The sequence below is a fragment of the Diachasmimorpha longicaudata genome, chromosome 10, assembly GCF_034640455.1.
Source record: "Diachasmimorpha longicaudata isolate KC_UGA_2023 chromosome 10, iyDiaLong2, whole genome shotgun sequence".
Taxonomy (NCBI): domain Eukaryota; kingdom Metazoa; phylum Arthropoda; class Insecta; order Hymenoptera; family Braconidae; genus Diachasmimorpha; species Diachasmimorpha longicaudata.
This window is the reverse complement of record NC_087234.1, coordinates 2981417-3005144: the sequence shown is the minus strand read 5'-3', so window position 1 is coordinate 3005144 and position 23728 is coordinate 2981417. Positions and strand designations below refer to the sequence as shown.

The 23728-nt window shown below is 36.0% G+C and overlaps 1 protein-coding gene and 1 long non-coding RNA gene across 3 annotated transcripts in view; one reads left to right on the top strand and one right to left on the bottom strand.

The window, feature by feature from the left end:
- The window catches only part of LOC135166816 (neurexin 1), a 191918-nt gene that overhangs the window by 38530 nt on the left and 129660 nt on the right, over positions 1 to 23728 (bottom strand). For both annotated transcript variants that reach the window (XM_064129445.1, XM_064129446.1), the window contains 6 exons: positions 19158 to 19266; positions 10565 to 10887; positions 9729 to 10020; positions 6571 to 6864; positions 6277 to 6455; positions 1365 to 1536 (listed from right to left, as the gene is read on the bottom strand). In XM_064129445.1, coding sequence (XP_063985515.1) covers positions 1365 to 1536; positions 6277 to 6455; positions 6571 to 6864; positions 9729 to 10020; positions 10565 to 10887; positions 19158 to 19266 — 1369 coding nt within the window. The remainder of the gene's footprint in view (positions 1 to 1364; positions 1537 to 6276; positions 6456 to 6570; positions 6865 to 9728; positions 10021 to 10564; positions 10888 to 19157; positions 19267 to 23728) is intronic.
- Positions 21037 to 23728, top strand: part of LOC135166824 (uncharacterized) — an 83554-nt gene continuing 80862 nt past the window's right edge. Inside the window, exon 1 of the long non-coding RNA XR_010299757.1 lies at positions 21037 to 22285. This is a non-coding gene — a long non-coding RNA (uncharacterized LOC135166824). The remainder of the gene's footprint in view (positions 22286 to 23728) is intronic.

Genomic DNA, 23728 nt, shown 5'->3' with positions numbered 1-23728 from the left:
CCCATCTGATCCCCAGGATTGTCCCCACCCGCTGGGACTCTACACAATGAATTTGAAATGTTTTGATACATCTTGATATTTATCGTCACGGTCTTACCAATTATCTCCAATTTTGTTACCAGGCTTCAATGATACATCAAGAGGTTGTTTCGAATAGTTAAGTATCTTTCAAAAATTTAAACCCACCGCAAAGGTCATTTCACCAAGAAATTATGTTCTCGAAGAATTTATTTTTCCAACTAAACAAAATTGAAGGAGATAATCCAATTAACCGCGCCAGAATTATCAGAGTTCCATGACATCCGAGGGTGTTTTGGAAAAACTTGACTTAGAATTGACAATGGAAAAAAGAAAAAATTGACTTTTGGAATCCGGAGAGTAGAACTTTGAAGGGAGTATATTTCTAAACACTTCCTTGAGGAAAATGGAAAAGATTTATGATATCTCCAGACCCATTTAAATGTCGTCCTGCACTTTGGGGTTTAGTTTGAGCCACGCCTAGTGAATAAGGCCCTTCCACTTTCCCATACTACTTCCATTTACGATGAGGCCAATCGCAGGCGACTGGGCCTTCCCGTGGGGAAGGGGGGGGGGGGCAATCGGTCTTGCACTGAACAGACCTCAGTTAGGAGTTGTTCTTCATATCGGTATCATCGCTTGTGAAATATAAAGGGCCTATAATCGCATAAATCTCTTTCAACGTAGATAAAGTGGTTAAATTCAAGACGTTGAGAAAAATTCTTGAAAATTTACGTGCCCTTTCCGTAATTTACCAGTCAAAAGAATATTCGATAAAAATTACGGAAGATTTACGTACTTTGTTAGTGAACTTTCAGGAAAAAGTCCAGAACATTCAAGAAAAAATATCAAAAGTTCAGTGAAAAAATGCGTAACTGTTCCGTAATGTTTATCGAATACTGTTTTAACTGGGAGATTACGGAACAGGCACATAATTTTTAACGAATTTCTCTCTCCGTGAAATGACTCTGGTTCAACAGAAGATATTTCATTAAAAAATCGGACAGTTTACTAATTTCATTATCTTCATGAAAAAACCCCTCAGGATGGTAACCGAAATAATTGTCTTTTAATTTCGTCTGAAGTACACGTCTTCCCTGTCAAATTAAGACAAATTGCGTTAACAGAGAATTCGGAGAACCTCTGCTATAAGAACAAAAACGAAATACCCTCATTTTAGTAGAAACGGTATATATAGTTGACAAATTAATAATTGAGTGTTCACCTGCATCGTATAACTCGATCTCGGCCGAAATTAATTTCCATGAAAGTCCAATTAACGTCAATGTACGTAAAAACCTTCATATTTATCTTCAATAAAAACGCGAATGAAAAATATCACTCACCGGACGGATGATTCGAGCGAACGTTGTAGTCATCAATCTGCAATGTACTGTTGGCTCCATTCCTCGTGAATCTGATAACGTGATACTGATTGTCATTGACCTTGAGACCAACTTCACCAATTGGATGATCATTAGTTCCCATGTTGTAGACGGCAAAAACATTTCCCTCAACCTGAAAATAGAAATTCAGTGATTTACCACAGTCCACATATTTTCTGAGAGTGTGATTGATTATGTGTTACTAGTGTTATACCTCTATTAGTAAAACAAACCATCCGTGCACTGAGTGTTCAATGGAAATAATTGAATCATGATTGTATAATCGATCATACGGTATTAGTCCTGGGATTTAACTCAAAGACCCCAATGCATATGCAATCTGATAGGCTGATAGTTATATACCAGTACTGGTGCAGATATTTTCTGGATAAATAGACCAGGGAATTGATTATCGCATCGGTAGCATTTGTAATACGATTACGAAACAATATGACAATAATAAAACCATACACGTGATATTCGATGTTTCAATAAAAATATTGGGCTTAATGAGGCGGCTAGTCTCGGGGGGTGTTTCAATGAACAGTGTTAATAGGGCGGGAGTTTACATTATGCAGAGGAATCGATATGTTCAGATGTCAGTTTGTCGAGACAATTGAATTGGATTTTTTTTTTCAAAAATGCCATTCAGCAGGTAAAAGGGTAGTCGCTCTGCGATAATTCTTTGGATAATTAAATTTAGATTTTCATCGAATTAAAGGTAGAATGACAATTAATATTGCTGGTGTTTTTTTGTTTTGCTTTGTGTAGAGGTGTCGGTGTGGGGACGAGTGCGACGTCATCAGGAATGCGTGGATGAAGTGAATTTAGAGGGCTAAATTAAATAAATAAAAACATTTCGGTGTGAAAAATCGTCCCTTCATTGTTTTAAAACCGGTATTTTCCAGGAATGTATCTACGAAAATTACCGAATTTTTTGGACAAGAATTAATGAGGGTAATAGTTGTTATGATTCAGATTGTGTTCGTATGATAGCCCATTCGAACATGAAAATGCTAACGATAAATTAAACTCTTCGGTAGCATTAATTCGGAATAGATAAATTATAGAACACTTCAAGTTTTCAGTTTTGTTACTGAACTTTTAAATTTTTTACGACATTCGGCATGCGAACGTATATTAATTAGGTACTACATTCACCCCGAATCCCCAGAGTTTCGCATCAATTTGGTACTTTTATGGATTTTCTCCATCAGCAAATATACAGAATTCATGTTTCTGTGTATTTGTTGATGGAGAAAATCGATAAAAGTACCAAGTTTGGGTGCATATAGAGGTAACGAAAAAAATATATATTTTAGTCGTTATCGCTATATGCACCCAAAAAAGCCCGAAAAATGTTTTTGCTGTTACTCGTAACGGACACATTCGATTCCCCATTTGCTGACAGTATTTACTGATAAAATGGTTCACTATGAAAAATAAATAAATTTTCAAAGAATTCCTGTTTGGGCGGGTTGGATGAAAATTTCCAAAAGAAATGCTGAAAATTAGTTGATTGAAACTTCAAAGTTTAAATCATAAATAATTAGGTTGATTTTATAACCGTCTGTTCAGAATGGAAGTCTCTCATGTGGAGAGAAATTTGTCATGAAACCTGTTATCTATGATTTACAAGTTTGTTGCCATATTATTATGAATATGTAGTTTAATCATTGATTGCTCGTCTGTAGCTATGAAACAAGTGAAGCAAAATACTACAAACCCTATACCACATGGAATAAACATTGATGTCATTAGGACTCATAAACCGCGATTCTAATCTCATTCAAGTGAATAAGGAGGGACCAGTGCTAGCACTAACGTTCTTGTTTGCCTGACAAAGTATATTTTATACTTGATACCAGTGTATTCAGTTGTCAATAGTAAAATCGATAAGAAATGCATTTTTCCACCAGCTTATTATCTACTATAGATAGATCAAGAAACCCAAAAACGTTTATAATTAATATGTGCTCTCAACCTCTTATGAATGACGAAAACAATTCGAATGATACATCATTAAAAGAACAGATGATGTTCAGCGATGGCTGTATGAGTCATGACATTCACGATTCAGTAGACTTGAAGTATTGTTTGTTTGTTCACGAATTGTCGATTCACTTTATCTTTGGTATCTCCAAAATAAGTCTGGTCCGTCAATTAGTGATTATTGATTATAAAGTATGACGCATATTTCACCAAAGTCACTGATCCATCAAATAATTGAAGGAGTCATGATGTTGTTGTGGAGACATCCGCAACAACATCAGGGGCATACAGCGTAATGAGGAGCTACGATTTCTCGGGCCATCTCACGAGGGAGTCAAACAATGGCACCGCTATATTGCGTTCGTTTTTAAAACGTTGAGAATACATATTGGAGATAAACATTTTTGGACTATTCAATCATTTTATAGTAATTAATAAATCTGTGGGAAAATGATTTTTTCTCATTATTGTCGTCGAAAATCGAACATACTTGAATTAAGTATAAAAACTACTTAAATAAATATACTGGTATACTTATTTCAAGTAAAAGGATGTACTCACAACAAGTATAAAATAGATTTGATTGAAGTATAGTTGTTTTCCATGAACATAAATAAAAAGTCGGAATTTTTTAACAGAAGAACTTTTTGTTTACTGGGAAACGAAAGATGTTACAGTTCGCAACTCGCTGACTTAAAATCACTAACAAAATAGTATAATTTATTAAGAGTGTTATTTAGGTTTCAACTCCAGTCCCAGATATCTCCGAACGTTCTACACATTTTCGTATACTTTTCGTAAACACTTCTCAGACACGAGAGAATATTTCAAGAAAATGAACGTTGGTGATAAATTTTCAAGATACATTAAGATGATTAGCCAACATTTCGTCATAATTTCCGAGAAATTTTCATCTCTTACAGACCTTTGTTTACTGTCCAAAAAATATATACACCAGGTGTGTGAAATCCAGACAATCTTTTTTTTCAGGGACCGAGAATGGCCAATCACACGCGTTGAAAATTCCTCCCTCACAATTGGTGAACCATGTTTTTTTGACAGAATAAACGTAAAAAGTTCCAGAAAGAAAAAAAAACCACGGATCGATCACGAGTTGAAACCTTTGTAACTTCAGTTTTTTCCCGTGGAATTGTTTTTTCTTCCGACTTGTTTTTCTTATATTTTTTTGTCAGGGATGTTACATTCGGGGAGTGGCTGAACAGTGCCATTTTCGTTTCTGAGTAAACAAAAAGTTACGTTACGGTATGAGGTGAACGTATCAGCAATAAGAAAAAGTAGTTGGCATTAAACACTCCGCAAATTATCTTTAAATGAATGGGATCCTTTTTGCTAGAGTTATAATTTCATGAATTATTGTCTTTGGTTCGCATTATTGCCAGGTATTCATTGGCTTCATAATTGATCGCCTCTAACTACCATAATATTTGTCGCGTCATTTTTCCTGCCATTTTTTTTGTCCATACTGTGTACACTACCCAATAGACAGATGATTGCACAATTTATTGAATATCGCCTGAACGTGTTAATGAGCATTTCGTCAGTTTAGTTTAAAAAAAAAAAACATCAGTTCACAACTATGAAGTATCAAATACTTAATTTAAACGATCAATCAACATTTTTCATGAGAAAAAAAATAGCTGCGAGAAACACCAGTTCCAGCAGAGATGTATCATGTTGTGTTGAAGGTGGAAAATAAAAGTGTTAATAACTATTAAACTTTTACAGCATAAAGGGTTCATATACCCGGCGTGAAATATTCCATAAAAAGTACTAGGACCGAAAAAAATTGCGTTTCTAAATGGAAATGGTGAGCGAAATCAAACTGAATGGAAATTACCAGTTAGACCTGAAATTTTACGCTTACGCTACCGTAAGAATAACTCATCAACTCTCCCTTTCGATTGAGATTGAGCTTGAAATAGCGGCGAAGTAGGGAAAGTCTATTCATCCGTGAAAATTTACATATCCCGAAACTTAAAAACTGTGCGCCACTTCCGTAATTATTATTGAGTGTTCAAGAATTTTTATATTCAGAGTGACACTAATTCTGAAACTTTTATTTAATTATATTTGTTCCAAAAACTACGTTCTTTTTCGTATTTTTTATGTGGTAGACCAGAACATTTACTGACAGTTCCATAATTATTTGCTTCAGTTGCAACGAAAATTCACTAGAAATGACACTCGTTTACGGAATATTTGTATCAAATATTTCTCTCCGTCTAATCAATACTTCAAAAATTAAATTAAAGTTTCTGGATTATAATGCTTCTATTTTTACACCAAACACTTAAGACGTCTGAGCATTAAAAATTATATATTCTTCAAGGCCATCGATCTATTGCTACCGTACCGTCTATCTTCTGGTGTGACCATCTATCTATTGGGTATTTCACCTATTTCTCGCTGTTCTCCCATTTTATAATTTCATTAGCGAAGCGGTAATACGAGATAAGCTGATCTCTGAATCGAATTTGTGAGCAATATCTCCGAATCTAACAGAGATAGCAGAAATGTTATAATTACATTTGTGTAGTACACACTACGTTCCACAAAAAAATCATTATAAAATTTCTCCATCTGCCCTAAATTTTGAAATATTCCTCAAAAACTGGTCAGTAGGCAAAAGTGACAGATCTTTTTTTACTATTTCGATACTGATTTAGAGCTACATTTTCTTCCTGTAAACTCTTTTTTTAAATCAACAGTTATATTGCTTTTCATAGCCCTAAGCCGACCTTCACATATGTCACCCAACTATTTTTAACCCTTCGAAGATCTTCCAATTGCCCCTAACCCTCTACCTATTACATGATCGCCCGATTAATAGGAAATAAATCTATAAATTGTATATACTAACAATTTCAATTTCCAGATAATCATTACTCGTTGCTGATTCTATTCTCAGTAGCACAGCGTCATTAGTACTCGTAACGAACCCGAGAGCTACAGTATCTCGTTTCATTTCAGGCCGTCGATCTGTCGGGAATGTATAGGTAATTAATCCTCTCCCTGGTCCAAATTCATATGCAACGGCTTCTGCAAATCACCACAAAAATCACAAAAAAATTAATCACACAGCCAAGTTATTATTACTACGTAGAATGACATTCCATCGACTCTCTACTCAGAATGAACATGGTAATTATCCTACCGTCATTACACGTTGGTCCACCAAAACTCGTCATATCGCAGTCACAAGTATAGCTGTTCCACTGCTGCACACAGGCTCCATGATTAGCACAAATGTCATGTGTACATTTTTTACCAGAATGCATATTAGCGTAAACATCACAGCCTGATTGCACCAGTGAACTTGTTACAACCGCATCTGACATGAGGTCAACACTCTCACCACTCAGGTCAAGTGAGGCTAGACATCCCTCAAAGCCCTGACGACTCACTATAGGACTTGGTAATTGAGCGTACTGACTCTTCTCCACTCCACCTGAAATTGTTACGTCATTTCAATATCATGGATATTTGATTCATTTTATTATTCACTCGTCATAACAAACAGGGTTAAATGAATGATGGAATATACATTTGAATAAGGCATTTCAATGTGAAAGGAAAATGTTGAAAGGAGAATTCAATTATTATTTTCAGTATTTCCATATTTTACAGGATTACCAGATTCTATAGACAGACATCGACATAAAAATGGGCGAGTGTTATATCTCATTTTGTTAAAAAGAGTGTGTAACGTTTATTGATAGTTTTCTTGGCACCTAGTCGAGGTATACATATAAAAATATATGTATAATATATGATAAGTTGTAGATTGTTACACAAATTTAGCAAATGGAAGATTATTAATTATAAATTAATAAGAAATGGGTTTTCCCAAGATTTCATTATGTCCTATGGATAAATCGGAGAACACAAAAACGTTTATCATTAACATGTGCACTCAACTTCTTATAGATACGAAAGATTTTTGAAAAAAATATCGTTAAAAGAGCAGGGGAGGATCTTGAACAATGGCGCTATGTGCCATAATGTTAGGCATTTACTAGACTTGAAGTATTTTTTGTTTGTTCACTCATTGGTGCTTCACTTTACCTTTGGCATCTCCAAAATAACTCAGCTCCCTCAATTACAGAATATTTGATCACTAGCTATGACGAATATTTCATCACATTCAGTGATCCATCAAACAAAGGAAAGACTAACAATGTTATTGTGGAGAGATTCACAACAACATCAGCAGCGTACGACGTAATAAAGGTTTAGGATTACTCTGGTCTTCTCATAGGACAGCCAAACAATGGCACCACCATCTTGCGGTTGTTTTTAAAACATTGAGGGCACATATTGAAGATAAACGTTTCTAAACTGTTTATCTTTTTAAAGTAGATAAGAGGTCTGTGCGAAAATGATTTTATTCTTCATTGTTGACATTGAAAATCGAATATACTTGAGTTAAGTGTGAAATGTGAAGTCTTCAGCTATTTTTCAAGGTTCACTGAATGCTGAACATTTGATTGAGACCATCAGCTGGTAGTTGGAGTATTTTCAAGGCAACTTTAACTGCAACTAATTCTCTCTTGTGCAGTTATCACGTAGATTATGTGAAAATTAGCGAATGATTTCATAATCGCCACGAGTTAACGTATCTATACCAAAATCCATCTCGGGGATTTGGGCTTCATCGTATTCGGCAACAGTTCCATACAATCTCTGACCAATGGACATTGCTTTCAACCACTCCGTCATTAGTGAACATTCTATGATTAATGAGGTAAATTGGCGCTGCCATGAAATAACTTTGTCAGAATGGCTCATCCATTTATTAGGCTTCAATGACCTTTATCTCTATAATTAATATCTCTGATTAACAGTAGCTTGTGAATATTGAAATATGACATTTGAATTTCAAAATCTCATATTTATCAACTGAATTTTATCTTCTCATCGTGGAAATACTCTATAATACTCCGGATAATTAATTTCATGTGATCATTTTGATTCGCGCTTATCAACTAATTTATGAAATTGTCAACATGTTGCGCGATAATAATAACATTTAACATTCTTCATTTCAAAATGGTTTAGACACATTTGTTTTATCTCGCGGAAATCGAATTTGGAATAAAATCTAAAATTGAGAAATTATTATGTCTTGAATTTGAAGAAAATATGATATGGGCAGTTCAGCTGTAGCTCTACGTGAGAACATTTTGAAAAACTATATCACGTCTTTTTGAGGTCATTCTACTTCGCCATGAAGCTTTATATAATGTGTGTTATACCATAAATTGAAAAATTAATCTCTTAATTGATGAATAAATCTCCTATTGTTTAGAAGCAAAAACCACTAGTAGAGATGGTTATGAAAACGTATTTTCATTGCTAAATCCACAACCGTATAATTCGCGAAATATAATCCTGTATTTTGCAAATGTCACTACAGTGAATTGTTGACATTTTCTACAATTAGAGGAATGCAGTTGAGCATTTTGTTGTGAAAACCGCTCGTCAACTGGCATTGGAAATCCAAACGAACAATGATCCGTACAATCCATACAGTTTAAACCGAATTCAGCGGTGTGACGCCCGTAGAATTGAATTGGTAGGGCGTAAAAGGAAACCCACAGATGTCCTGTCCTGTCGTCAAATTGAACTCCCAGAATTGGACAATGTTGAATGAGGGTAAATTCTGTTGTGGCAATGATGTCGTACATTAGTGATGACAGTTTCAGGATGGATACGTATGGAGATAAAGAGGGAATGCATTACCGTACGGTGAAGAATGTCAATCTGTTTGTTTAAACCGACTGAGAGATTGGATTAATCGCTTTGATGGGAAATGACTACTAACTCTTTTATAAGTTTAGTCACCCAAACATCGAGTGTTTGGAGTATTGAAAGAAAAACTGCCAAGAAATTAGCAACGATTACATCTTTTTGATTCAAGTACTTTTACCCCTTCAGTAAATTCAAAGATTTATTTAAAACTACACAAAGTTTTTGCAAAGCTCGATCGCATTTGGAATCGTAATTTTTTCCTCAATTTAGTAATCGTATTTGTTATTGAAAAGAAAAAGTTTAAAAGTGAGAACATAACACGATGTCTTATGGAAAAATATTTAGAGACATTAGACGCCAGAAAATCAAAAAGGTTTTGGACACTTCGTAAAAGATAATCCACATTTTGAAAAACAAATGCTATTATTTGTTTATAAGGAGAAAATGTTTATAAAAATATAAGATATGATTGTCTAATGTTCACGGAGAAATAACCGGATTTTGAAATTGCCTACCGGAACTGATTGAAAAATGAAATTGATTGACTTGAATGAAACATACCTATGTACAGTATACCATCGAGGTCCAGATTTTCATTGCTCCCTTGACTGTTAACTGCATTGACGTGATCATCAACTGCCAATGTGTGTCGTTTCGGTGCTGGCCTACCGATACTAACGGCATGCCATTTTCCATCATTAAGACGTGACCTTGATGAATCTCTGATGCGAATTGGTCCATCACCGAGATCAAAGACATAATGTATATGCCCACTGACCAATTCAACAGCTATGAAATCACGCTCACGGCCGGCGTTGAACAGAATCAGGCCATTTGATTCTCTAGTTTTAAACTATTACAGAAAAAAATATAGATAAGAGAATTGGAAGATATTTCATTTCAAGTTGAGCTGTCTAATCGCCAGGATTGAAAAACAAAAATTGAAAAAAAGTCTTCCAGCGATCTTATAAAAATTAAGTTATGTCTGGAAGAAGCTGTCTTCTGACGATATTTTTGGCTCAGCCAGCTCTTCGCGATATCCTTTGAAAGATTCTTCAAAGATTTTTTTGTTATTATTATTTAGTCCAAAGAATAAGTTTATGCAGTTGCTAAAGATTTCTGAAAGACATTCCACAGTCAGATATTTTTCTATGCGAGTTCTCATCATCGCCAGAAATAAATAAATCATCAATTCTACAAAAATTTAATTCTTTCTAATCAACTATCTCTCAAGCTAATACAGATCATTGATATGCACTACATTCATGTTTATTTAAAAATTAACAAGCACAAAGAAAGGCAAGTTTGCACAGTATACAATTTTAATGTAATTAATTTTCTGGCATTAAATATAATTAATTTAATTTTTGTAATTAATTAGAGATGACATTACTCACCTGGAAGTAAATATTCGTTTCAACATAGGCTTTTAAAACTGGCAATCCCACGAATGTATGTTTCGAAGTGAAAGTAACTGGATGAAGAACCGGATGATTGCGTTTACCAAATTTACCAGTCACTCTTATAATTGGCGTTACCCCCTGATGTGTGCTTTGATGATTTCCCGTACTGCGAGCCATCTCGAGGTACGAATGTCCGTTGACCCAGACCTGCTGTAGCTGACCGGCGAAGTGGGGCATATCCTCACCAGGATGAAGATAACCACCGACGTGAAGGGTGCGAAATTCCAATATAGCATCTCGGCCCAATTGTGTTTCCGCTAAAAAAAAGTCAAATGTCGGTTAATTTTACCCCAACTGTAAATATTAATCTATTTACACCATTGATGTTCCACTTTGTACCAAAAAATTGATGACTCTTCGTTAATAATATCGAATTTACATTTAGATTAATCGGGAATGAATGAATTCAATGGGATGAGATCAGCTGATGCCAAGTACATAATGAAAAATTATTCATCGATTAATTGAATATTCAGCTGCAATAGCAAGTCTATTACACCAACTACGTGATTAATATTACTGACATTATCCGCAATTATCATTGTCTCTGTGAGTTGCTTGCCGGGTAATCGTTTCAATTCAATTGGAACTATTCACCTAAACGAGAACCTATTGATTAGTTGGAGAAAGGATTCTAGTAAAAATAGAATTAACTTTAATAATTACCCACTCGCTTTCAAAATTACCAGTGTCAATATCAAATGGGAACATGACCCGAAAAATAGAAAAATATGTGGCATTAACATGAATATGCAGCGTAATTCACATTAAAGTCTAAAGGGAATAATTATGATTTTAAACATTTGCTGTCTGACTGTCGATAATTTAAACTTTCAAACTTTTTCGTGGCATCACATCCTCGTCCTTATTTTCCGCTCCACCGATAATGTCATCGCATTAAAAATCCCTATGGTACCCGAGATAGAATTTCCCAGACACGAGAGTCGGGTCACTGTTGGTCCACACCTGGCGGAGAGTTGGGCCATGCTTGGCGACCCTAGGCCAGCTCTGGCCCGTTCCTCATTTTGTACCAGGGGCCCGGAATACACTATTTCGGGCCCGATCAACTGAAAACTCTAATAAAATACAAAATATATTCCTGAAGAGAAATAAAGTCGAAGCACTTCGACATATTTCAAGGCAATTTTTCAAGGCTCTGATGGAGGCTTTGATCCTCATGATAGTATCTCTTAGAATGTTGTTATTTTAACGTAGCTCTCGATGGGTCAATGTGGGGTGCGCACTCAACGGTTTTCCCTTTGATGCCAATTGACGATCCAATTAAACGTCATTTGATTGGTCCGTAAATGACTCTGTTGGTAGGATAGTCAAGTACTCCTCCTCTGTTTCGCCCCTCCCTTCCCCCGGCCGTTACGAGCTCACTTATCCCCCTAGTGTGACCCGGGGATGCCTCCAGGGGAGAGAGATGCAGCAAAAGACAGAGGGAGTCGCGATGCGGTTGAACCAATGCCTCCCAGGTTGATAGTTTACGAGCTATGTTTGAGTAACGTGTTTACATCATACCAACGATCTGGCTATTCCAGCATTTGACGCACAAAATGCTCTAGTAAGGGGGAATCCCTCGTTTAATTCTCAAGGAGAATGTCGTAAACGGGAGCTTCTTATCTTGCACGATAACAAGTTTAGGGGATGGGAGGTAATTTATTATTTTACTAGACAGAGTGCACGCTCTCGGTCGTTTTAATCCTTTAATATTATCAGAGATCGAATTTTCATTTTTTTTATGCAAATCGTGAAAAATTTATCATAATTTAACCGTTAAGGGTGTGGAAGGAGATGGGGGTGTGCTTTTAGGGGCTAATTTTCTTCAGAATGTCGAGATATAACAGTGATTGTTGATAAATATAAATTTTTTCCAATAACATTATTTTTTCTTATGAGAAAGCAATAATCATGTTACATTAATTAATTGTTACGTAGATCTACGTTTTTAGTAAAAGCAAAAATTATCGAAACTGATAGAAAATTTTTCAAAAAGTCGATCATGTGCGGAATCGTAAGTTTTTCTTATCGTTTGAATTATCGTTTGTTTTTGGGAAAAAAATTAAAAATCAACTTTTACGTTGCAGCCAAAGATTAAAATTTAAACCTTTGTTCATTAGACGTGAAAAACCATCAATTTTCGTCCATATTTGTATTAATATTTCGCTGATTACCCGGAAGCAATAATTATTTCTGACATAAATGACTAAAAAATGATAAATTATCCTCTTCCCATTTATCGAATAATAAAAAAGCCCTTCGATCGTTAAGAAAATGAGAAAGAAATCAGATAAGATGCACGACAATATCTGCGGTAAATCTTCACGTAATAAGGACTTCTGGCATAAAAATTTCCCATTCACGTTACCCGGAAACAATTCGATTGAGTCTGTGTGCAATGAAAGAATGAATCGAAACAATGAACAAACAAATCCCATCACATCCCATTATATCGACCAAGCATGTGGTGGCAGAGACAATAAGGCTATTATATACTGTTTGATAGGTCCAACGCAGAGCAATGGGATCGACCTTTCTCGTGTGTGCACTTCCACATAGTTGTCAGGCAAATGGAGGTGACCCCAGTGTTCAATCGATTATATTATCGAATATTCGTGAGCGTTGGATGGTGTGTTTGATGGACACTGCCATTGACCCCTCTATCATAGGTTCGCCGATGGGACCAGGATGAATTTCGTTAGGAATTCCCCTATGGCAGCACGTTTCAATCATATTAACTCCATTATTGGCATTTAATCTTTTAAACTTTTACCGTAATAACTCGCTGGGTGTATTAAAAAATTATTTTTAATTTTGTTAACAATAATTTTTGCATATTGACAATTATGCATATGGACCACGCAATCAGTTTGCTAGATCTACTAATTAAAAGTAAATTCGATTCGGTCGTAGAAACGGATCGAAAATATTTTAAGTTTATATTTATTGTAATGTTAAACAAGACTTCAAATTAAATAATTGCTTATGCCTCATTACTTTGTTTACACTCACGGTTTTCTAGTTATTAAAAAAAAATTCGATAACTGAAGTGGAATGAGTAATAGTGAAATCCACTTCCGCTGGATAAAATAAATACACACAAAAAGGGATATGTATGTGCCATGGTATATTGGGGTCAACGTACTCCAACAAAATGGCAAACTTTATACTCTAAACTGTCTGTGTATTTCAGTACTGGCGATAGTAGACTGTGCATACCGGTGAAATTTTATTGGTTTATAGCTTATATGTAGTGTAGGAAGGAGACGCAATTCAACCCTAGAGATGACAATTCTGCCGTATGTATCGTCAAAACGAGGAAAAGGGGCTTTGCAAGCGATTGGATATCGAGGTTTCATAGAACCAATATAGATATACTTTTTTTAATGTTTTTTTTTCCACGACGTGACTAGCATTCGGTCCGTCCAATTTATATGACCATCAAAACTGATGGTATTGGCAAATATATGAAAAAAAAATTTGGACCTTTATGACGGTTCGAGTTTTGTAATATTTTTGTTTGGGAGAATACGAATAAGTTTACAATCGGTAATTGGTTGGGGAGAGACTTCAGCCTCATCTGAGTACAGGACATTAATTATTTTTGGTGTTAATGATTCATTCTTTGGTGTTAATGATTGGGTGGTCATCTTATGCAATTACTAACTCTATTAATCTACAATTAACAGACTTTGTAGTAATTAATATTTCGAGCATGAAAGGTACTCATTTTCGGAGTGAAATGTTATGGGGAATATTACAAATTAAGCAATTTGTATTATGAGATAATGAACTTAGTGATGATTGTGATGAATGTGTTTTCGTTGCACAGTAAAAATTAAAGTCTACATTCAATTTTTTTTGCTTTTTTTAGACATTTTTCAGACTGAATTCTGGTTCAGGGGTTTTTTCGTTTCAAAACTTGGTTTTCTCATTTTACTTTTTGTTGAAATCTACGAGTTTTCGACTCGCTAATTAATATGATAACGATGTTGGCGGAATAAAGTCTCTATTTCAACCCCGCAGAACACCCCGTGAAAAAACTTTGATTCTTCGAGTAATCATCTTCAGAAATATATTATACATCATTTTTCTTTAAACTGATGATGAATTTTGCTCCGAGTCTCCTGAATAAATGAGATTGTAACCCCAGTATGACAAAACTGTACGTCAGGTGCTGTCAGTAGACGATCGGGAAATTAATCATCAGGATTTTCAAAATTAATTACCCAATTAAAACACGAGAATATCAGATTACGAAAGTTGGCCTACTTGAGATAAATGGTGTAGAATTGCACTTTGAGAGTTTGGAAGCATAAATTATTCTCCCGGCACAAGCATAAATTACTCCCTTTAAGAACATATCGGATCACTAATTTGACAATTAAAGATGCACTGAGTGAAAGATCTAGTAAAAACTTACGGATTATTTTTTTATGCCAACACTAAGTATTTTTCAATAGTGCCAATGGAGTAAGTTGACGATACAAAATATCTCGTGACTTTCAATGGAATATTTCCTCACATTTACATAGTTTTTTAAAATGTACCGCATTGAGTTGATTAAAAAATTTACTCCAGGTGACATCTTTAAAATCGCCTGTGCGGACAGAAAAATTTGGTAAAAATTACAGAAAATTTACGCATTTTTTCAGTGAACTTACAAGAAAAACTATGGAACGTTCAGTAAAGAAATGCTAAATGTTCCCTAATGTTCACTAAATACTGTTTTGACTGGAAGATTATGTAACAGGCACCTGATTTCTAAAGAATTTTTCTCTCCGTATGCAATAAAATATTTTCAACCGAATAATGACTCATTTTTAAACGAATGCGTCATCTTTCGCTCTCCAGAGAACCCACTAGTAAAATGAAGATTTAAAATGTTGAAAGAATGGAATTCCATTTGCATATAGAAGAACATGCATCCAACTAAATATATTCCTCAGAATCTACGATATTTTCCTCTCAGTGTTCTGTTCCTAGGTATACAAATGTTTCTGCTGCAAAAATTATTGAATAATATTTTCCATATCAGTGAGCATTGGAATCTACTCGATTGACAATAATAAAATATAGTAGTCCAGTTCTCAATACAATATAAATTCCCTGACAAATCGAAAAAAATCTCCTGGGTCGATTTTATCGACGGGATAAATCCCAATGTGAAATTGATTATGGGGGGTAGTTTTTCACCCACCACCCGGAGCCATTACATATACTCCCTTGGAATATATGTGGAGTAGGAAGAGTCCTCTTGAGCCCGGTGTTTTCCACTCTCTGATATATCTGTACCCAGCCAATTTGCTCAAGCCACACCGTCCTAACCACCATCTTTCCTTTACCTTTCGACTCCTTTTTTTCCCATTTTTAAAGCTCCCATTATCTTCCCTTAACGGGTCTGGGCGGGATACGATTTTATGGCGGGCACAGAAAATACAATCATTCTTGAATTGCATGCAAACACTGACTAGACCTTCGTCTCTGATTTACATCACACAGTGAGGTGTGATTGTTTTGGTGGTTGCTCAGAAAAACATGAACAAACTCCCACACTCCCTCAACACGAGTAAATTTAATACGAGGACAAGGATGACAGTCTTTACCCGGAGCGTAACAATATCCAACTCTGGTTGAGATAATTTTTTTTGGATATTCTGTTCAGGATTTATAGAATAGACGAAGAGTTTTTGGTAGTTGCAATATCAACCTGACTTTCCGGCTAGTTCTTCAGGGAGCATTGAAACAGCATATGGCGTCCACAAGATCAGTATATTAAGGGAGCTGGTGAATTATTTCACGATTTGTTATCAGTCTCGCACTTTGTACGGAACCATAAACGTTCGAATGAAGTATTTAGGGTGTCCACTCGATGGTGGAGAAGGAGCGCCTTTTTTATTCATTAAAAATTCTTTAATTATGGAATTACACCATCCGAGTGCACTCAGGTGAACATTCAGTTCAGGTTCAGATCGAAGTCGCATCCAACCGCACCTGCCGATGAATAAAAAATTAGTCAAATAATTGGATCAGGTTCTCACCAATTGTGAACGACTTTTTTCGTCAGAATTAAAATTGTCTCGTGACTCCGTCCGCTTTAACTCATTAAACAATCGCATGTCGTCACGACTTATAATCGATACAGTGCTTCATAAAGTTCCGAGTAAAACACCCCTAATTCTTCTCTAAACTGGGCGTCCCAACCTCGGGCCCATATTAGGCGAAGATTCTCAATGAGAAACGACTCAGTGGTGGTCCGATACAACAACAATATTTCATCAGAAATGAGAACTCAAGTGGTCCAACCTCACCTCTAACAATCTATAGCTAGACCAACTATACAAACCAACCCCAGTCTCCGCCCTTCACTTCTGTTATAGTTGTGGGTATTGCACTAGGGGCTCGCCGGCTGTCGGATATTTATGCTAAATAGGGATTTTGAAATACGATATTACGGTACAGCAGCCTGAAGGCGAACGAGAGATAGAGAAAGAGAGAGAGAGAGAGGGACTTTGCCAACTCGACGATGTTGTGAACCTCTAGGTCAATGACTCGTTATGACTTTGCAAAAGTCTCCCCTTCGTCGAGTTTTCTGATGATTTATATAGGAAACTTTACGTTAATGGGATAAAAAACGATATTGCAGACATCACCTCGAGAATAATTATAGGTAATTATGACTTGGAAAGTTGTATTTTTGAGGTGAAGTTGGTATCTGGGGGTTCACGATCCGGCTTCTCCAATCAAATTGGGCGACGAATCGTGACTGTCTTCGTGGGACATGTGTTTATGCGGTCAAGAAAATTCCACAGACGTTTCACCAGGGGATGGCTTCTTGCGGCTGACGTCGTCGGGACTTTGTAATTTCTCAAACATCGTCTTTGACGATTTTTGGTCTTGCGAGTTTAATTACGATGAGTGATGTACTCTTGGAGACTTTAATAACGAAATTGAGTAATTAGTTTGGATTTAACATATGGAAGATAAAATATAATACGTAAGACATGTAGATTGAAACGTTAAGCCATTACGGGTCCGGCTGGATACATTCATTACAAATTGCCATTTCATTTACACCTTTGGAAGTCTCTGAAAAATCTTGACAAAAGGTGTGTGAAATTCGCCCATCAATTTTAACACTGAAATGATAATATTACCCCAGCTTCACATATATCTTCCTTCAATTTTTTGTGGTGTTTCAATTCAAGTATTCATGAGATCACACGAAAATCGTTTCCCGATTCCAACGACGAATCAGTTCGAGGCAATTTCATTTCCCCCCAGCCCCAGCCCTTCGATAAACATTCCACCCTTTCTCGTAAACACCAACAAAGGCCGGGGATAGAATGAAGGACTCCCGAAAAGGGGAAGGAAAATGAATAAAAACTAGCAAAAAGAAGGAAAAAAGGAGAGAAATGTGAGCGGAACTTTGGCGATAACTCGCAACAATATGTACAAGGTTCAAGAGGTCCAGCTCGCGCGGTCTACGATGTTACCACCCACTCGCATTTTCCCCGTGGAATTTCTTTGCCTTCAAGCCAAGCCCACCGCCCTTCCCCCCCCGTCTGCCGCCCTGTTTTTTAACTTGAGAGATGGAAAAATGGTGAAATAAAAATTGTAGTGGAGAAAGTTTTTTGCAATTTCGTAGAAATTCTCGTGCTTTCCTATTGCCGAAAAAACAACTTTGAACTTTTCACGAGTCTATCCAAACTACCGTGACGCCGAGTGCATCCGAGAAATGAATTTAAGGAGTCCTGTTATTGTTATTATTCACTGGAGGGAAAGACGAAAGATAATGGACCTTTAGAAGCACAAATTTATGATCTGATCAAACTCTGACGATAACCCCTCCCCAATTCGTCACAATCTGATCCAATTATCTGATCACCTTTTCATCGATCGTCAAGTCCGGTTTAATGAGACTTTGATCTGAACCTGAGTTCAATTCTCACTTGAGTGACGGTGATTTCCTCGCTCGATTCTAATTCACTTTCAATTATTTCATGCTTGAAGATGATTAACCGTATGAATAATTGAATTTGATTACTCTGAAAAATATGGATAAGAACAAATTGTTATCGAAATATTGAAACTTCATCGATACATCTGATGCCTGAACGTCATAATCTGACGAGAGCTCAGAGATACTGTTGTTGTTCATCAATTTCTTTACATACCCATGTCGATATATATTATTTAATATAATATACACTATATATGTTTACTAGAGCCATAATATTCAATATATGCTACCTTTTTAAAAGAATCGCTCCAGAGGGTAGCAAACCCATGGCTTCTGCCTTATTAATATCCGAACCTCCGTTTAATATTGATCGTTTTGGCCAAAGATTTCCGTGATTTAAATTTTAAATAAATTATCTATAACTAAAACTAAATGAACACCGGAAGACGTAGATGCATGCCCTCAAGTCTATTTTCCCAAAATCCAATATTTTCCTGGGAAGTTCGGAGTGACTACTGTAGATAATTATCCGTTCTATAAATATAAAAATATTTAATTTACCTCGAACAACTGGATCATCATCCACTTGGAATTTCAGACTAGTTGCTCTGCGAGAAAACCGCAAACTGTGCCACATGTCATCGTTGAGGCCTTGTCCAGAGTATAAAACCTGAAAGCATGAAAATCCTGTTAAATTCACCAGCTAATTGTTCACTTGATTTCCCAATAACGTTCGTTTCACGTCTCACATATTTCCCTGGAATTGAATCACACCAGATTTATTTGGGACCCCGAGCGGTGAATTAGTATCACTCGTCCTTACTATATGCATCTACGGCACCATCGTGGGCGCAATCCCGGAGTAAAATCAACAGTCCACAAACGACAGCAGTGGGATTAATTCCGATCGTATTTGCGGATACAACTGACGAACAAATACAAACGCTCGACACTTGATTCTAATCTTATCGTTATTCCTTGGCATTTGTAAATGGGGTTTAATTATTTCTTAAATTAACTATGTGGATTATTGAATTATTGTAAACCATGGACACACGGAGAGAAAAATTTTTGAAAAATTACGTGGCTGTTTCGTAATCTGTCAGTCAAAACACATTTTCAGTGAACCTTCAGGAACAATCCAGAACGTTCAGTGAAAAAATGCATAACTGTTCCATAATTTTTACTGATATTATTTTGACTGGCAGATCACGAAACTCAATTATTTTTACTTATAATATTGATAGAAAATCGGGTCGTTTAGTTCTAAACGAGATTTTGATTATCTCAGTGCTGCTGCCATTATTTTTAATCAACTTTACTGAATGAAAACCTGATCAATTATGTGAGAGTGATCAGATGAAACCTGACTACGATGAGAGTAATTTTAGATCCTAACTCAAGGTCGCATACACGAATTTTACCCGAATAAGTGTCGACCTAGAAGTTAGGGAATGATGACCCACGATACACTTTTGTACAACGGTCAGAGGATTTTTATGGAACATGTCCTGTGCATTTTTCGTACGTTCGTTGCCTGCGAATGAAACCAATGGAATTCATTAATGTCTTTTTCCCTTTTGTTCTCGACTTATCATGGAATTCTCTCAGTTAATTAATTTTTGGAAAGATGGAAAAAATTTTCATCAAGTGAACCTGCGTTGGATTGGAGTCCAAATAAAAAAATACTTGACTGTAGTACATCCGATTTACGGTCGTAGAATCGATAAGGAATTCATTCTCTCACCATTTTAGTATCTACTATGAATAGACCAAGTACCTCAACGACGTTTATCATTAGTAGATGCACTTAATTTATCATAAACGACTGAAAGTTTTTAAATAAAATATTATGAAAACAGGTTACCGTGGAAGATTTTCAGCAATCAACTTGTAATATCCTTTGTTTGTTCACATATTGTCGATTCCCTTTACATTTAGCATTTTCAAAATGTCTGTGCTCCCTCAATTACTGATTATTCGATCTCTAATTATGACGAATATTTCATTAAAATCATCAATCCATCAGTGAACTAAGGACTTACGATGTATTGTGGAGACAATCAAAACAACATCAGAAACGTATGACGCAATGATCGGTTAGAATCCAGGGAACAAGGTCTCGGCATCCCCACGAGGGTGCGCAGCGGTCCCTTTCACCTTCCCCCCAGCCCCTGGTCCCCGTCGCTCATCTAAACTTTTCGGCGCTGGTGAGGTCATTTTTTTAATGCGAAATGATTTTAAAAAGTCCGGAAAAATGTAAAATATGTTTTTCCTGCGAGAGATGACCACTTGGGGAGGCATTGTAAAAACACGGAATAAAGCAAACAATTACCTCTACCTGTGAGTACGATTAATCGCCCGACGAATGAGAACAGCGACCGGAACCGGAGTGGATAGTGCATTTTTATTTTTCAATAAAAAATTAGACTTGAGTGCTACTATCAAACAGGATCAGCTAAAGTAGACGTTCAGACTTCGACGGTCAAGCGACTCCTTGCCAACGCTCGTCATGATTCCGATGGGGGGAGGCGCCACCACCGATTGTGGCGCCCTGTTCATTAGAAAATTATCTCATCATTTCTAATGAGTAGTAAATAATGAGGAGAATTTAATTCTCTTCTGCAAAGGGACAATTAAATTCTCTTTCGTATAACGTTGGTTTCATAATTTAGTACTCATTAGAAACGAAGAGACAATTTTTTAATGAACAGGGGCCCTCCCACTACCGGAAGAGACGGTGGTGCCTCCCAGCGCCGGAAAAGACGGTGGCGCTTCCCCCCCCCCTGGAATTGTAACTAATGTTGGCGTGGGGTCGCCAGACCCCCGCGATCAGTCCCGGCTTCAGTATTTTCTCTTTGTTATTATGACGCGAATATTAACGTTTGGCGATGTTGGTTGACCTCGGTATGTGTTCTATTTGTGTTGTGTTTATTTAATTAATGCATTATACTGCTCATTTGATTGGTGAATCGCCAGCATTTCTGAAAGATGCCAACCGGACATGGTACGGAAAAAAACGGGAAGTGAGTAACGTAACTGCGGGGGTTCTCATCACTGAGTGACATTTTTGGCCATTTTGTGAGTTTTATCGAATTAATGGACAGTTTTATGAGGGTTCGTGAAAAGAATGGGGCTTCTACTTCAATTCATTCGGAATTAGATGACTCACACGTTGAGGAAATCGTCAAAATAAATCGTGAAACGCGATGGCCGCGACGAGCCGCCATTTTTGGTCCTTTGTTGTGAAGTGAACAGTGAAGTGAACAGTGAAATAACGGCGGGGGTGAACTTCTAGCAGTGGTTTTTCATCATGTAAGTGAGGAAATAATCTACTGATCATTGGTATCACACCTTCAATTAATAATGAATGTTTCGAAATATTAAAAAACTCAGGTCGATTAGTAATTAAATACATAATGTGGGGTAATCAGAAACCTGTGGAATTCTAACCTGCAGTGGAAATCAGTGTTATTCAACTTGGATATTCCTACAGTTTTCTGTGGTTCTGATGATTATAGTGATCGACAGTGACAACAGTGTGTGCTATAAATGAAATATCAACAGAACAGTGATGACTAAGTGCCTGAGTTTTTGAAAATCAACAGCCTTTCAGCTATCAGTGATCAGCTGTCGGCCAAGGAGCTCAAACAAGAGTTTCTACGTGAAGGTCAAATCGTCTTATTTTCGTGAGTAGACACTAATTCACTTCGTGATCAGAAACTGCATCAAAATTAAATTCTTGAAAACTGTGATTTTAATTAATTGTTTAATATTTAACTCAAACAAAGTGACTGATAGTTATCAGTAAATATCCAGAGTTCAAGTTAAATGAAGTTTTGATTGCATTTGATTGACCGTTTTTTAATCTGGCTTTCATTTCATAATCATTCGATGAACAGGAGTTTTGGAACACGATGTATACCTATGTCTATGTGTGTACAGACCTATTTCTACCTTTTTTCGAAGTCACGTATCATCAAATTTTAATCATAATGCAGAAACCGATCCGTAGAACTGGTGATAAAATCCCAGGGTGATACGGACATGTCTCTATTATTTATCACATGTGAAAGGAAACATGTGCACAGGGGATTTTTATTACAAGGAAATGTCCAACGCCATGGGTTTCAATAATGCTCTCTGTTTTATTAGAACCGGGTGAATGCAACTGACATTCATTGTTATTGCTGCGTGGTATTTTATGCGGATTTTAATAATACAGAGTTCGATGCGTATTAAAAATTGATATAATTCATTTTGAACTTTTCAAGTTTAAATTAATTTTTTTTTCTTAATTTCCCATTTTTTTCTACACAGAGACTGAAATTTTTGAAAATAATCCCTCCGATTCGCAGTCGCAACTGTGAGTACGATAAACAATGGGATCTCTCCCCCCCCTGTCATCCTCGACCCCTACTATTCTATGAAAATATATCATGGGTCATCGCGAATTAATTTGCATCCCCAAAAATGAATAACAAAAGAAATTTCGTTCTGAAATATATTCGATTTTCGTTCAGTAATTTTTAATTTTAATTAATTCATTTAAATTTAACTCATTGTAATGGAGCACTACCGTATCAAAAGGACTATTTATTGAGGAAATTATTATGATACTCCGAATCAGATGGAATGAATCTTGAAATCATGAGACATCAGGTGTAATCCACGAAGTCATAATCATTTTAACAGCTTCGAGTAAATTCACTTCATTTTATAAAAACTCGATCTCGTTTGGAATCGTAATTATTTCCTCAATTCATTTATCGCTTTTGTTTTTCCGAAAAGAAGTTAAACAATGGTTTCATTCGAAAGCAAAAATCAGATTTTAAGAATTTAGTATCAGTCACAGATTAAAATTTCAATTTGTGATGATTAGACATTGAGAAATCAAGAAATTTTTTGACATTTCAGAAAAAAACAACTCTTTTTTACTTTTATTTACGTATACAATTATATGGGAATTATAATTAATATAAATTTGGTTTTGATAAAAAGCTAAAATCAAATAGTTGTAAAACTTATAGTGCACTTTTGAGACCTTTTCATCATCATTTAATTATGATATGTGAATCGAGTTATATTAATGTCGCATAGCCATCAATTATTTGGGTGGAAAGTATAATTTC